At 35.6% G+C, this 16115-nt stretch overlaps 2 protein-coding genes and 1 long non-coding RNA gene across 15 annotated transcripts in view; 2 read left to right on the forward strand and 1 right to left on the reverse strand.

The window, feature by feature from the left end:
• LOC128192211 (centriolin-like) overlaps nucleotides 1-3232 on the forward strand; it is a 43705-nt gene extending 40473 nt beyond the window's left edge. For 9 of the 13 annotated variants that reach the window (XM_052864720.1, XM_052864722.1, XM_052864719.1 and 6 more), the window contains 6 exons: nucleotides 359-430; nucleotides 867-968; nucleotides 1575-1673; nucleotides 1972-2187; nucleotides 2344-2458; nucleotides 2585-3232. In XM_052864720.1, coding sequence (XP_052720680.1) covers nucleotides 359-430; nucleotides 867-968; nucleotides 1575-1673; nucleotides 1972-2187; nucleotides 2344-2458; nucleotides 2585-2592 — 612 coding nt within the window. In that variant the 3' untranslated portion in view covers nucleotides 2593-3232. The remainder of the gene's footprint in view (nucleotides 1-358; nucleotides 431-866; nucleotides 969-1574; nucleotides 1674-1971; nucleotides 2188-2343; nucleotides 2459-2584) is intronic. The other 4 variants (XM_052864721.1, XM_052864727.1, XM_052864728.1 and 1 more) reach the window with 4 other exon arrangements.
• Nucleotides 3233-5570: 2338 nt separating this feature from the next.
• LOC128192217 (uncharacterized) lies at nucleotides 5571-14354 on the reverse strand. The gene is made up of 16 exons (XM_052864741.1): nucleotides 14221-14354; nucleotides 13691-13850; nucleotides 13386-13564; nucleotides 12996-13133; nucleotides 11775-12028; nucleotides 9478-9562; nucleotides 9064-9102; nucleotides 8702-8855; nucleotides 8446-8618; nucleotides 7792-8349; nucleotides 7348-7415; nucleotides 7074-7130; nucleotides 6835-6934; nucleotides 6667-6720; nucleotides 6292-6573; nucleotides 5571-6063 (listed from the first exon to the last, which is right to left on the reverse strand). The coding sequence occupies exons 1-16, from the start codon at nucleotides 14273-14275 to the stop codon at nucleotides 5678-5680; spliced, it is 2742 nt and encodes a 913-aa protein (XP_052720701.1). The 5' UTR covers nucleotides 14276-14354; the 3' UTR covers nucleotides 5571-5677.
• LOC128192258 (uncharacterized) lies at nucleotides 8806-9564 on the forward strand. The gene is made up of 3 exons (XR_008244520.1): nucleotides 8806-8880; nucleotides 9037-9112; nucleotides 9436-9564. It is a non-coding gene; the product is annotated as an uncharacterized LOC128192258 (long non-coding RNA).
• Nucleotides 14355-16115: the final 1761 nt, after the last annotated feature.

Genomic DNA, 16115 nt, shown 5'->3' on the forward strand with positions numbered 1-16115 from the left:
CCCTTTAAGATACATGTAATTTATAATGACCCACACACATTGATTTATCAATGATACTAGAGTAATGAAATTATCTGAAGATAAAATGATTTGGTAACCAAACATATGTTTACATTCTAAAAGGATTTTTTCTATAAACAAATTGGTAATCAGAGTTTACCGGTAAATCTTCTTAAAACACAATGCTTTATTTGCTTGTCAGTCATTATTTATCATTTCTTTTTTGTAATACACTTTTCTCTATTTCTGATGACTAACATATTATCTATATAATCATTTTTATGTAGAGTTGACTGTCTCTTTTTCTATTCTGATCTACAAGGGAGCAGTGGGACTTTACAAACAATTCATTTTTCAGTTACTAATCAAGAATCACTTGAATGAAAATGAAAAAGACGACGAGGACTGTTTGAATTCAAATATAGGCCATGTAAGTAACTTGTGACCAGACTATAATTGTCAGCATTAGAGGACATGCCACTGTGTGTTATTGTTTTTATCAATGGGCATGGCATAAGAGGCATTGGCGAGAATTTCGTTATTGTCATTTTAAGGAGTGAAGCGCATGCATTGTGAAAGACCATATCAAATTTCATTTACTAATACACCTGGCATGTAGAAAATTTGAACTGCATAAAAATAGTGGAACATATTTCTTTCACGCTCAGTTTTTTTTTTTCTTCACACTTGATCACATCTGTATCTCTCCATTCATTTATTTGAAATATGTACATATTTATCTAATCAATAGAGAACATTTCATAAATGGTTTCTTAAAAATATTTATTGCAAATTTTTTAAAGTTTAAACAAAAAGCACGTCCATTATCATTCTCATGAGCACATTATCATCCAATCACTTTGTAGCAGGAGGGCGACAACCAATCAGAGATCGAGCCTCCCACAGACCCAGACATTATTGACCGTCATCTCGCAAACCTCCAGTTTAACTCCCAGCAATCACAAGAGGTTCCTGTGTTTTCATGTCTACTGTTGACAAACAGCTCTAATTTACACACTTACCGGATTAATGTAGTCTAACTTGACTTTAGCATTTGTCAAATTTCAACGAAAGCCTTGTAACTTTATCACAAAATTTCTCTTTTGTATTGTCTGTATGATAAATGGTTTATTTAGTATCAGAATCTGAGAATTAGTGTGTAAATAGTTGTGTCATTCTCAAACACTTGTAGTTTGTGTTTATTAGTCCTACCTGGTCTTATTACTCATCAAAGTCATTTATGTGTTTAGTACTAATACAAATGTCCTCATTACAAGTGACATTGTGTACCATTTTGTTATAACATGTTGTTAACTTGTAATTGTGTCTGTTGTTAACATAGTAAATGTATTAGTAAAATAATACAAGTACTAGTGATTCTTATTTTTAGTATAATATATTTATTTTTTTCAAAATGAAATTTGTTATCATAAAAAAAAAAATTGTTTTGTAAAACTTGGAACATGCAGTATTAAAAAATAATTCCAAATCAATAAAGAATCAGCAATTAAAGTAATATAATTGAGATTCTACAGACATTCAGTGCAGGCTGATTAATTTTGTCCTACTTACAGATGCTGACTGACAACAAGGAGAATGTGAATGTGGAAGGAGGGGGGTCTGTGAAGGACAGCATCAAGGGCAAGATGACCGAGGAGCAGGATCTTCTTAGGGTGAGTCCCAGCCCTTGTCCATTCTCCCTACCCCAACACACACATAAACATATTACAAACACAGGTCTCCACTGGTCACTGTTGATAATTCCTGAACATGCAAAAGTCACTATTTGTATGATTTTGAACAAAATAGACATAATGTGCCCTGGATTTAAAACTGCATGTACAAACTAAAGTATAATATATCAATATATAAACTTCAAACAAAAATACAAAATAAAGAAATGTTTTAATCAAAAGCCAAGTACAATAATGAAGATTCTTTCCTAAACTCTATGTCATTAATCACTTGCAGCATCAGTTACAAGAACAGATGAGGCGACACGCAGAGGCCATGGAGCATGCCCGCATGCAGTCAGAGGGAACGATAGAGAGTCTGCGACGTAAGATGAACGCCCTACAGGACGTGCTGGTGTCTACGGGGGAGGACCCTAACCCCCGCCTTTCACTGATCAGAAAGAGGTCACGGTCCTCTTCCCCTGGGAAATCCATACTGGAAACCACCATCAGGGTAAGGCAGCGGGAACTGTATGAAAGATGTAGTAAATTGTATCATATGAGATAAAATTAGCCATGGGGGGCATTTTATATGCTTAAATGTATGTATTGGTTGTGTGGAGGTTATTGGGTTATGGGAAAGCATTGATGTGTTGTGCTTTGTTTACAGGGTCGCGAGAGGTCCAAAAGTCCCACATCACGACGCAGTTACCTGGCGCAGAGACCTAGATCTAGGTCACGCTCCTATGAGAGGTCACACAGTCCCCTGTTTCCTGAGAGAGACAGTAAGTTGTTCAGTCAATATCAAAACAGATGATTTCATTGGTGTTTTCTTTACTGTTTTTGCATTAATTTAAATTCATTCTTGATTTGTTGTGAAAGCTACATTTTCATTCTTTTTGCCATTTCAGTTGCCTGATACAGAGAACACTCAAGCTGAACAGTTCCAGTAGACTGTGAACACTTACTTATTTAAAAACTTTCCTGCAGAGCTGTGATATTTACACATAGTCATTTTCAATCTTTTGGACATTCCTATCCAAGATGTCTGTGATTTTATCTTGCAACTAGTATTATGTTTTTACAGATATAGAATTAGATAGGTTTTAACTATTTATAGTAACTTTTATAAATCGTAACTTTTATAAATCAATTTTGTTTTTGTAGACATTTACAATTTGTCTCATATACCATCTTATTTATTTTCTTTTAAACCGTCCCATGGAAACAAAACGTCCAGAAATTTGAATTAAAATTTACTTTTATTTGTTATATCTGTATGTGGTGCTTTCAGCAGTGTAGTTGTGACGACTATCGATATTTATGTTGTGTGAATGGTCAGATGTTATAAAAAGGTGAGAGAATGTGCCAAATGATGTTGATTGTTTACCTGTATAATTGTTTGCATACCTGTACATGTATGTAGTCTGTATACTTGTATTGTTACAGTTTATGTATAGAACATGCATGTACAGCAGCAAAGCCCTCGTTGTGAATACATATGTACTCAGTATATATTATTTAAATTATTTATATGTAATAAATGGATACTAAACTGATTTCGTTTTCTTTAAATGTATATAATTACTTGTATTGATCAGTAATGTAAAGAAGATGGGGGATAAGGCAGAGAAAATGCTTAAATTTGGACTGGAAAAGATGCTGAAAAATTAAAATATATCAACAAAGCTGAAAATTCTACATGTATGTATATATATTTCACATGTCATTGATTTTTAAACCATAAACAGGGTAAATACTTGGAATATATTAATTTAGACTGTACACATTCCAAAATCCTCCATCAGTATCACTTTTAAGACCAGAGATGCCTTTTACCAGTGTATAGAGTGGGTCTGTGCTCTATATTTTTGTCATAGCCTAGTATTGAAGTTTTAATCGGAAACGAACCAATTTTAGTCATCAAAAACTTGCGTGATTAGAAATATCATTTTTTTATCCTAACAATTGATTGTTTAAAAGAATAATGGAATTTTGCAATCTCGTGGCGAGAGTCACACATAGCCTTTTAATTACCTGTTTTGTTGTGACGGAATGGCGCAGTTACTATAGAGCACCAGGCCTCAACACAGAACTGGGCTTTTTAGGTTGAGTGTTCCATATTTAACAGTTTGTTCGTTTGTTTTTCTTCGTGTTTGTTAGAATATTCAATCTGACAATACTAAGAAATTGTCCTTTGCAAAATTGCTTATACAATTATCAAATAGATTTCCAGATCTTACGATTGAACCTATGGGCATTTGCGCCATCTTATTCAGCCATCTTCTTTTAGTTCCAACACCAAAGTCGTCGTGAAGTATTGGGGAAAATTGCTTATGATTTTGTTAAAAGATTAATAGATAGAATGTGTTGAAGAAATACGAAGACTAAACCGTAATAAACAATTTTTGCAAAATAGATGTACACAACGTCAAGTACCGTTGGTTCTGTTAGTTGCTATGTCTTTTGATAACTATTTTTCATGTATCTATGACACTCGATAGTGTGGCACATATATGTCTGATCTTTGAACTTGCTGATGAATCTTTAAATTCCATACAATTTTCCCCCATTTTTTGCATCATATTGTATCTACAATATGAGTTGGATGTTGGAATTATTAGAATACGTGTAAACATGGTAAATATATATGCTTGTGCATAATCATTTTATCGTGCATTCTTTTTTATTATTAAATATTTCGTTAGACTCTTTGCTTTTAGCAACAAGTCTTACTTGACTTTCTACAAACTGTACAATTTCCCAATTTATTTATCACTCCAGTTGGACAAGAAACACCCTTTAAACAACAATAGTGATATCACAAGCTTATAATACCTCAAGGAACAAGTTGCGGGGGTATACTCATTTTGACCCGGCTGTCGGTCAGTACATTAGACTTTGGGTTTTTATTTGTCAGCGCAACTCTTCTTAAATGCAGCACATAATTTTGCGAAACTTTGTAGGGACTTAGGGCGCAATGTGTAGATGTGCACATTACCTGAAATTTTCGATTTCATAATTTGTCTGTGAATTTTGGTACTTTTAAAAAAACTCTGGCCAGTATCGAATAAAGTTCTGAGTAGAATTTGAAAAAAATATGATATACACATATGAGACACAATGTGTAGATGTACAATGTACATACAAGTAGGAAATGAACATACAACTAGGAAATCCCAATTCCTTATTTTTTCTGGGAATTTTGGTTCATTTGAACTGAAGAGAATTGTTGTGTGCCGAAAGTTTTGGTATAATGATTTTTTGGGAGTTATGCCCCTATATCAAATCCCTGCCATTTATAAAGTGTAGCATTGGTAAGTGAATTAGGAGTGTTTGGTGTAAGAGCTTGTTCACTTATTTTTACACTTAATAAGGTTTACAAGAAATAAATTAGAAAGACGTTTGGTCTGATTTATGCAAAGATCTATAACAAAGGACTTAGGTCGATTGTAAATGGATTATTGAAATGAACATTAAACTTAAAATATTTGGATTTTATTCGTTAAATAATATTGTATGACTGTTTTTAAGATTTAACGTAGATCTGATGGATAATATGCTGAGCGTCCAGTCTCCTTAATTGTGTTGCTTCCAGGATATCGCACTCAGCGTACGACACGAGTACTCTTTCTTGTTAGCTTTTGTGATGACATGTCCAAATGTAACATTCTTTACATTTAAAGAAATATAAAAGTAAATTTCCCATATTAATCTCAACAATTAATTTTGAACAGTCAACGAAAAACCGTCATCCAGATCGACTATAAACGTTATGGTTCAGCAAAAAACCAAATGTTTGGCTTCAAAATTTGAATATTTTTCTTTAAATTTATATAGAACATGTATTCTTCTTTCCAAGAGGTTAGAATGGTCTTAAATGACAAAACCACCAAACCCGGTCTGAGAAATTTAATTTTCTTTTCAACATACCCAGTATTATTAACGTCGTTACACCTCTATCACATAATAGATCACATTTATTTGATCTTATCATGAAACATTCAACCAATAATAATAACTCCGGAGTTCTCTTCGGTTGTTGTTTCTACGACTGTTGTTGTTGTCGTCGTCGGTGTAGTGGTAGTTGTTGGAGCAGCTGTCGATGTTGTAGGTGCAGGGGCAGTTGTTGTCGGTGTTGCTGTAGAAGGAAATGTCGGCTTCTGGGTTGTTGGTTTTGTTGTCGTAGTTGGTGTGGTTGTTGTCGTAGGCGTTGTTGTTGTTGTGGGCGTCGTCGTTGTTGTGGGCGTTGTTGTTGTCGTGGGCGTCGTCGTTGTTGTGGGCGTTGTTGTTGTCGTGGGAGTTGTTGTCGTCGTTGGAGTTGTTGTCGTGGGCGTGGTTGTTGTCGGTGTTGTTTTGCTTGTGAATTCGTGCTTCTCGTTGTAAATTGCTGTACAAATCATCGATCAGTTTACTATCTTTTAACAGTGTATTTCAGTTTTAGGGTAATTTGCTGAGACTAATATTTTATTTTGAATATACATTTTTAGCATGTATTTCTTGAATACTACTTTACTTGTGTGGTGTACATTAGTTATTCGTCATTAAACCTTTGCCATCTACTTTCAGAACCAACGTCTAAATATTGAAATATCATCTGTTTAGAACTTTTACTAACCATAGTATTCACTGCACATGTTGCAAGTTTTTGCGCATGCGTTGATAGCAAACTCCTTTCTCTCTGGATTGGCGGCGTTACAGATACTGTCCCTGTTCAGTTCACAGAGTCCGTTTTTATCGTTGTCCTCACAGTCCTGACGGAGGTGTTCCGAACATAGGTTGCACGTGACTGGACACATGTGCTGGGCGTATTCCCAACCCCGCTCGTCCGTAGGGTTACAAATGGTATCCTTTTCATTGGTGCAGTAGCCAACTGGTCCGTGATCTCGACAAGGTGCCTCTAGAGGACATAGTAATATTGCAATGGAGAGAGAGAGAGAGAGAGAGAGAGAGAGAGAGAGAGAGAGAGAGAGAGGTATTACGTGTATCTTACGTGTTGTTGTTGGAACTGTTGTAGTTGAAGTGGTGGTAGAGAAGGTTGTTGTGGCTTAAATTTTAAAAATACAAACTATTAATTCAATAATCCATACAAAAGTAATGTTACAAAATTAATCGGAAACCTGGGTAATAATTTAGCATGTTTAGAGAAAAATTCACACACCTTGGATGGAGTCGATGCAGCTTTGTGTTCTGCAACAACAGGATGAGAGCGGCCATGACCCACAGGGCGAATATTGAATGGTCATGATATAGTGGCATTCCTAGAACAGTTACGCATTACAATAAATCTCATTTCATCGTTTGAAAATTATAACTTTTTAAAAATGCGCAAGTATATTATTGGTAACATTAGTTACAGTTTCAGATATACAGTATCTTGAATAAAATCTGATTACTTACATGTTGACAGCCGGCTGCAAGAGTACCGTTCCGGCCAGTGTCGCTTAGAATACAAGTCTAAAAAGGCAGATATATAGAATGTTTCACCAGGTTTAACGAAATTAAACACTGTGGAATGTATTGGACGTTAGTGGCCAATAAAGGAGATGCTTATGACAACAGAAAAAAACCCACCAGATTAGCAATTTTAATTATTTATATAAGAGTCAAAGAGATGCAGGACGGAATCGCTTTTATTGCTTCTAAAACATCTTGACCATTGTAGAAACCTTACGTTGTTGTATCCTTGACAGGTTACTCCTTTACAATCCAAAGGAGGCGAGGCGGTGGTCACCGGGACATCTAAAACAAGATCACGTCCACAGAGTTAAAGATCTTCTATTATATAGCATATCACCATTACAAATGCTTAACGCTCATTGTTCCAGTATAAAGAGGCTTGGTGGTCAACAGGTAAGCCATCAAATATTCCTTGCATTCTTAGATATATTCTTTTAAAGCTGTAAGCTGTTATTTGGTAAACAAAAATTACATATGTAATATATAATTTCGAATATTTTCTCATATCTTTACTTCGAGCTAGCGCTGTTCTTTTTAATGAGATCAATGTAGTCTAAATATGGCAAAGATCAGCAAGCCATCTTAAATGTCTCGCGGGACAACACATGATGTGAATACTTGGGAGTTAACAGAATGTGTTTTACGGTAAAACCCTTACCTGAACACAGGTCGTTTCTGAGTTTAGCCGTGATGGTCTGAAGGTTGGAGAAGTCGGACACTTGAATCACGTAGGCACTGTTCATAGCAATGCTGTTAAGTTCTGGTCTCCTGACATTGGTCCCAATGCCAATGGCGTATGTTTTGATGTTGTGCTCGCGCACCTGCCCAGCTTGTACCGCCGTGGCCGCGGGGTTACTGGATTGTCCGTCTGTCAGCACGTACAGAATGTTCTGAGCATCAGGGCGGTCGCCAAGTTGGTTGAAGACTTTGGTCCAGGCAAGATTTAGCCCAAGATCAGTGTGAGTAGAACCTTGTAGGTAAGAGATTCCGTTTATGGCAGAAACAACAGTTGATTTCGTCCGATGGTCATTCAGATCGAAATTGACCCGTGCGGTCGTGGAGAAAGTGATCACCCCTACTTGGACATTTGAGGGCCCTATTGTCAAGGCATTCACGAAGGAAGACACGAAATCTTTCTGCTTTTGGAAATTGACCGCTCCTTCGGAACTTGAAGAGTCCAGCATGAAGACAATGTCAGCTTTCACGTGCATGCACTCTACAAAGAAACAATATTGGAGCACGGTGTAGATAATGATTCTCCATTAATTTCAATAATTCTACTGAGTGGTGACGTAAGCAATAGTCTACTTACCAGCACTACAGACGACACCCACGTCCTCTCCGTGGGAACAGTCACTGACACCTGGCGGATTGTGACGACATTTGTCTAACCCGGTCTCGTGACCATTGCAGACGACATTATCCAAGACAATGGTGCCATTTCCGGAACCAAAAGTGTTACGAGTTCTGACTTGAGCTGTTGAGCTTAAAAGACAATCCTTGGTTAGCTAAGGGAAGATTTAATCATCGTCTTGATTTTCTTTATTTTTCTACAAAATTTAAAGTACCTTTCATATCCCAACTTTGAACAGACAACAGCGGCAGCGTTGTGGTCGAATTGGTCGTCACAGACCGTGCCCCAGAAGCCGTTATAGAACACCTCTACCCTGCCCTGGTTAGCCTTCCCGTTGTTATCTACCAGCCGTACAAGGAAGTCAGTGGCTGAAACAGCAAAGATAAATTACATGTGACTTTCTACTTTTCTGTTTTTAAATTTCAATTTATGAATCAGTATGATAATTGTTTATCACTGAAATTTTGTTTGCAGTAGCAATTGCAAGGAACGGGTTTGCATTTAATAATATTTGATACCGCTTTTATTGTCAATTGTTTATCATTTTAGGGTTTCCAAAAGCAGTTTTCTACTTACGTTGTGATGGTAAATGTGCTACAGCAGCTGATGGGGAAACTGTAAGTAAGTAAGTATATTCTTCATGAAATTATTCAATATCAATTATCTGTGCCTCAGTTGATAGATTAAACTCTTTAATGTTCTGTCTATTTATATATATTTCAACTACGAGTAAGTGTTTGTCACATAAAGTCTATTACAGTTAAAACACTATAATAATGTAATTTTTTTTTAAGTATTTGACCCTATTTATGTATTCTAAAAACAAAATACATTGTGAGTAGAAATTTTCAGACTTTGTTGGCTGAAAAGCACAGAAATCAATAAACCTTAACACAGTAATTGTATGATTTGAAACAATACAAAACGAAAATTAATGTTTATTTTTAGGAAACAAAGTGTTACTAGTACATTAGGGCATTTGGACAGTACCTGAACAAGAGGCGTTGGAGAAAGAGATGTCGTCTATAGCGATGTCGCCGGTGTAACTAGACCCAACGATCGCCTCTAGGACCACCTACAACCAATCAATAGGATGTACATACTAGTATAGAAAATCATACATGTACTAGTGTACTATAAAATACTGAGACCGCAGTCTGTCATGCATGACGCCGTTGTCAAAATACGACATTCATGGCTGTATGTAGAAACTTACCTTATGAAAAGCATATGTAATGATTTTGTACTGATGTAAAATATACGTTTAAAAAGTACATCCTTTCAATACTGTTATGGTGTTTAATACCATGTAGAATCGCACATAAGGGGGCTGTGTTATAACGCACTTTGAAAAATTATTTCAAACTGTGTTAATTTTGGGACCAAGTCAACGCACTTTGAAAAAAATCATTTTTTTTAAAATTGTGTTGATATCGTCGATATTAATGCACTTTGAAAAAAAATTGTTCAGGGTTTAGTCGAAATAATATATAAAGATACAATAAATAATTGTTTTAACCTTGTGTATATTCTAGACCACACTGCCTTCTCAGCTAAGCTGATAAACAATTTCTCGATTAGAATTGTTTTCCTTTTCTCATAAGCTTACGTTGTTTTACAATTTTCAAAAAGAACAACTTAGGAGATTTGATTTATCCAAATATGACATAAACTGCATCGCTTAGCAAATGCATTGGTACATTGTGCTGTGCCAGAAAAGAAAATTATCTAATTCATTTATTGATAATAAACATAATGTATAACATATTTCAACTGTCTTCAATTGCATGTGCTTATAAACAAACATGATGTGAAAAAGGGATACGTTAGTTATGGTTATTAAAAAACATAATGAACTTTTAGAGGATCAGTGCGAGAGAAAAACCACGACCTAATAATGCTTAATGTTTGTCAATGTATATGTAATTTTTTTTATAATGAAGTTATTTATTTGATTAGAATTATAAAAGAGGGTCTATGTTGAAACACTTATAGATCCTTTAACATACCATTGGAGAAATTATTCTTTGTCCAGATCGTTTTTTTTTTCAATATCAAGGTACTTAATTTACAACAAAGCGTATTTCTTTTTCCGATGTTATACATTTATTCTAAGTTCCTGAATATCATATATGTTTTGGAAGGAAAAAAGAGGAGATGGGGACTTTCTTTCTGTAATCAGTGAAATGAAGTACTGGTAATTGACCTGTATCTTTGGTTAACCCACACCCCACCCTTATCCCCATTTCTAAAGACAGTAAATAAGATTCATAAATGTTAACAAATCATCATACTATCAACAAATTAGGAATTTGATTCCAGAATTTTGATTTATACAATTTTTGTTCAAAGTGCGTTAAGCGTCTCGATGCTAAAAACTGAAAATATACATTCATAACGCACTTTTGAAAAAAATCTCAAAGTGGGTTAACTGGGTCCAAAATTTAACGCATTTTTAAAAAAATTTCAAAGTTCATTGATTTTGTCCAAAATTTAACGCACTTTGAAAAGAATTTTCAAAGTGCGTAATTTTTTCAAAGTGCGTTGCCACATGGCTGTGATCGGTGTAACACGGGGCCGTGATTTTGAAGCGATGAAAGTAGGTCATCGAGTATTCAAAGACTTATCATGTTTGATTAAAATCGCTTTTGATTACCAAAAGTATTGCACGGAAGACAGTGATCATTGATAAACTACCTCTAATAACCTGGGAGTTGAGATATCTTTGGAAAAGCCCAAACACTTCGAAAATATGCAGGTGGGTAGGCGCAACAATTACAATGATAATTGTAGGAAATACAATTTTCAGGGTATTTTATTAGAAATTTCGAATCATACCGCAGAACTTCCAAGTTATATTCACCAATCGCGTAGTCTTAGCTCAAAAGCCAGACAAATCTTGTTGACTTCAAAGAGACATGGCTGAGAGGCCAGCAGTGAAATAGACAGGCATATGTCACATTGCTGTTTGACACAACTACCCAAAGTCCTTGCTTTTGTTAAAATGGTTCTAAAGCAACACCTACATGATAGTTCTTGGTGATAATGTGTTATAATGTACACCTACACAATAGGCCCTTCAGTAGTGCAATAACTAGGTTCTTGTAATAGTGTATTACATACATGATAGATTCTTTTAATAGTGTAATACCTACATGACAGGCCCTTCTTATATAGTGTATACTATACATGATAGGTTCTTATTATATTGTGTTATATATATATGACAGTTTCTTTTAATAGTGTAATATCTACATGACTGTTTCTTGTAATAGTGTAATACCTACATGATAGGTCTTTGTACTAGTGACAGGGACTCGAGCCAGGTGCCACGCATTTCCCTGATCTCCTTTCAGACTCCACACTGTAGAGTTCCCGGATGATGTAGACACCACCACATTTAGTGTCCCCATGGTTCGGCCCCACATGTGGTACCAGAACTGGAGACACCTTGTGTTGGACTGCGACAGACTGGGACTCACCAGGCGAGCTATGTCGCCGGGCCTTCGAGGAGAGCTGGTTTCGATAAAAGCGTAGTGACCTGCAAACCCAGGGTTTTTTTCTTAACTTTAATATATTTCACAAATATTAAGCAAAAAGAGAAAAAAATATATATATGAAGATGTCTGATGAATCTATAAAAGAAAGACAGAAGATTTAATGTTTTATTACGAAACGAATTTTCAGCTAAGCAGAGCTACAACTGCAAACTCAAGGTTCCCTGATCATCGATTGTCCGGTTAGGTCGTCATCGTTTTTGTATTCCATCTGAACACTTTTTATACGTTTTATACGTTTCATTAATATTCGAGGGTATCAATTTTCGTGGATTCAATTTTGTCATTTTTCGTAGATTCAATGAAAATAGCAGTTTCAAGGATGCGTAAAAGTGGCCTATGACCATATCAATACAAAATGTTAGTAAAAATTGCACTACAATGAACATTGAATTTCGCGGATCAACTTATCAACGAAAACCATTCAACGAATATTGCTGAAACAACAGTATTGACTTTGTTAGAACTGTGAGGTCAATTTTCAAAAATTTTAAATACATCAATATGGAAACAAATTCGACATTATAGTATTTAACAATCCCTTCAAAGACTAAATAGTTAATGAAATGACCAAATATATTATTAGAAAAATACACAAACATCCCACCCTCGTACCATATACCCTGATTTTCATTCTCAATACGTCCATTTTTTACGCTCAAATAAGAAATTTCCAAAGAATTATACCAAGTCATTGCCTCTTAAAAACTACAGACATGCGTGGACCCCCTGACCCCCACCCACCCCCCTCCCCCACCCCACCCAACCACCACCTCTATATCCGCGCACGACAGATATCCCTTTTCTCATGAAATGGCTAATAAAAAAAGTAGAATAAATGTATGGGAATTTTGATCAACTCAAAAGATCCAAATTAATCGCAGCGTCGAAATAGACCAAAAGCATTCATGGACCATGATCCATCTCATAAATACACCATCTTGTAAATACCTGAGGAGGTTCCGAGTGTATGGTCGGTCACGGGACCAGTTCCCGATGATGGAGTTGATCCGGTGTGAACCATCCAATCAAAATTCTCACCACGAATGTTCACCCACGGACATCCGCTTTGTTCGAAATTACAATTGGCTGTAAAATACAGTGATCATGTCATCATCGATTGCAACTTTACATATTCCTTACATCTCAAAATGATCTAAGGCTTTGATAAACCCGTGTTTTGATTAAATTGTATTCATCCAATTCTTAATTAAAGCAATAAATATTTTTATAAAGTATTGTTACAGATTAACAAATATCCAATAAAAATATTAAAAATGCAATGTGTCGTCATCATCAATCAATATTACAATAATACAATAGTTAGGATGCGCTGACTACCATTGGTTGAGGTATTCTGACATATGACTCCTACATCCTCTGCGTGAGTACAATCACTGATCATGGCGTGCGAACACTGAGACAGGTCTGTCTCTGATCCAGAACATTTGACGTCATCATACGCGATACGCCCCCTTCCAGGACCAAAGAAGGCTTGGGTCCTCACCTGTGCGTTTAACCTGGTTCAAAGTGAAATTTACCTCTGAAATCTTTTTTAATCAACACAACTTAAATTCACGAGACATACCCCTCATTTTGTTTTGTTTGTTGTTTTTTTTTTTGTTCATCCACAAAGATCCACGCACCTGCTGTACCCTAATTGTTCGCAGACGACACTGGCGGCGTTCCTGTCAAACAGGTCGTCACAGACGGTCCCCCACACACCCAGCATATTGTCGTAGACCTCCAGCCGGCCTTGGTTTGGTACCCCATGGCCATTCACCAACCGTATTCTGGACGCTGAGGCTATTGAACCATGAAAGTTCATATCAACTTCAAATATCAGCTACTACGTCGTGACTAATATGTAGCTCAGACAAATTTGATAAAGGATTTTTTAGAAATACATGTACATAGTGAATTTTCTTCAAGATATACTGTTGCCTTTTGATTTTACCGAGGCATTGTATAATTGTGTACACGATACTTGTATCACGTGACTACTTTACATGTGATTTCGCCGACTAATATAACTAGAACATGTACACGTACCTTGCAAACACTGACATTGAATATCAGAAAAAATTGCAGTCAAATATTTAAAATTTAAACCCTATGTCCATGTCATTCTCAATGAGTTTAGAGCTTAATTTTGACATTTTACCATGAACCCTACCTGACAAAATATATTGTCCAGAAATAAGACAGAGGCAAAACAGTACTGTATCCATATTTGTGACTATCTAAGAGTTCCTGGTATTGTTTGACCTACATATCAGTATGGGGCTTATCGATACATGCTATAAGTAAGAGAACCAATGCTGGTCCCAGCAGGTACATGTACGACTGGTTTGTTCTAAAATCGTGATTCAACACTCTCCATTCTGTTTGACCAAAAAAAAAATTTTTTTTGAAATTCTTTGTGGTAAAATTTAGATTGCACTCAATCAAATAATCTTTAAATGCGGATAAGTTCAGGCTGTTGTGACGTGTAATAAGTTTGCTGTGAGATGTGTTACATGTACTATGATTCAAGTTTACCCTTAGGGTCAATAAGTGGTACCGTTGTTTACAAATATGAAGATAAGTCAGAAATTGACCAAAATGAATATCAATAATTACATGTATACACTATCTTATATTTCTTCTCCCCCAATTGGTGCTTCTGTCTCAAATGAGATGATAAGATTATCACGTGGTTCATAGATAAGTTAGCGTGGTTCAGCAGCAGACGTGTATTAATTATTATCAAGTATCTGGATTTACATTGTGAGTTTTATTATAGGACTGTAGTGATTTGTGAAATTTATATAATTTTGCTCAAAAAACATATAGCGTATTTAACGCTAAACTGCGTATTAACGCTGAACTGCGTATTGACGCATTATTTTGCGAATTATTCGCATTGACATTTGCGTATTTAACGCATATTCATACAATGAGTGTCTCTGAGCATTCTGAAATGGCTGATGGCCTTTCGGAAGAAAAAGAGGCTCCAGTGAACCCATCCATACTGATAATGATGAAGGAAATGCAAAACAATATTGCTTCCTTGGCATCATCTGTCGGTGAATTGAAAAGACGAGGACAGAAACGGAAAGCCGAAGATCAACCGTGTTCCTCGAAAGATTTGAGTGACGTGTCATCGGATGAAGAAGATGAAGAGAAAACTCAGAGGGACGAGTTCGGCGATTTAGTTGATGAAGTAGATGAAGTTGAAGAGTTTGATAACGACACTATTTTAGATGAACTTGCCGAATGTTTTGGCACAGAAGAAAAATGTGGCGAGCCAGTTCATGAAAAACTGGCCAAAGTAACTAGCGATGGTGTGCGTGCAGTGCTCAATGCTGAAAAGATCAAGGAAGTGAGTGAGAAGTATAATCGACCACGGAATGTGCTTAATCTGTCACCACCTAAGATTAATGAAGAAATTCGAGTTTACATCTACCGAGTATGATTTCGCACTAAACGAAATTATCACATTGATGTCAGACTCGAATTCCCAGAGAAGACGATTTTGACTATTTCTTTTATCTAACTTACTTATGTACATTAACAGTAATTTAGTTAATTTAACTTACTTTTACAATCAATTTATTATAATTTGTCAAAAGAAAGTTTTATAAATATAAACACTGAAATGCTTTCTTTGACGATTCATGCAGATTATGATAGGTAACGATCATTGCAGAAAAAAACGAAGAAAGCATTTTATTGTTTAAATATTGTAAATTTTGTAGCACCATTTAGATAATAGAGAACAGTCATTGTCAATGTTTTAATCGTTTAAACAACTATACTCGTAGTTACCAGGGTTTCAAATTTTTAAGAGCTTGTGATTCAAATGCCTGCATTACTTAGGAATTCAAATCAGTTGATAATAAAATGTTTTGGTTTGATCGCTATTTCACATTCATGGCTTTAATTCACGCATGCTAAAACATTTGATTTTAAAGTTTATTTTGTAAACAATTTTAAAACAGCACTTGACAAGATTTTTTGTTCTTTACACATAAATGAAGGTACATAAATCAGGTTTTTTTCCTAAGTAAACAGATTCATTGCATGATA

Source organism: Crassostrea angulata, chromosome 7 (assembly GCF_025612915.1).
Source record: "Crassostrea angulata isolate pt1a10 chromosome 7, ASM2561291v2, whole genome shotgun sequence".
Taxonomy (NCBI): Eukaryota; Metazoa; Mollusca; class Bivalvia; order Ostreida; family Ostreidae; genus Magallana; species Magallana angulata.

Excerpts from the sequence above, each read along its gene's own strand:
- LOC128192217 (XM_052864741.1), bottom strand. The coding sequence starts at position 14,275 with ATGGATACAGTACTGTTTTGCCTCTGTCTTATTTCTGGACAATATATT. Across the intron at positions 8,856-9,063 it reads AGCACATTTACCATCACAAC|CCACTGACTTCCTTGTACGG; the intron begins GTAAGTAGAAAA and ends TTGCTGTTTCAG. Across the intron at positions 8,619-8,701 it reads TCAAAGTTGGGATATGAAAG|CTCAACAGCTCAAGTCAGAA; the intron begins GTACTTTAAATT and ends TTGTCTTTTAAG.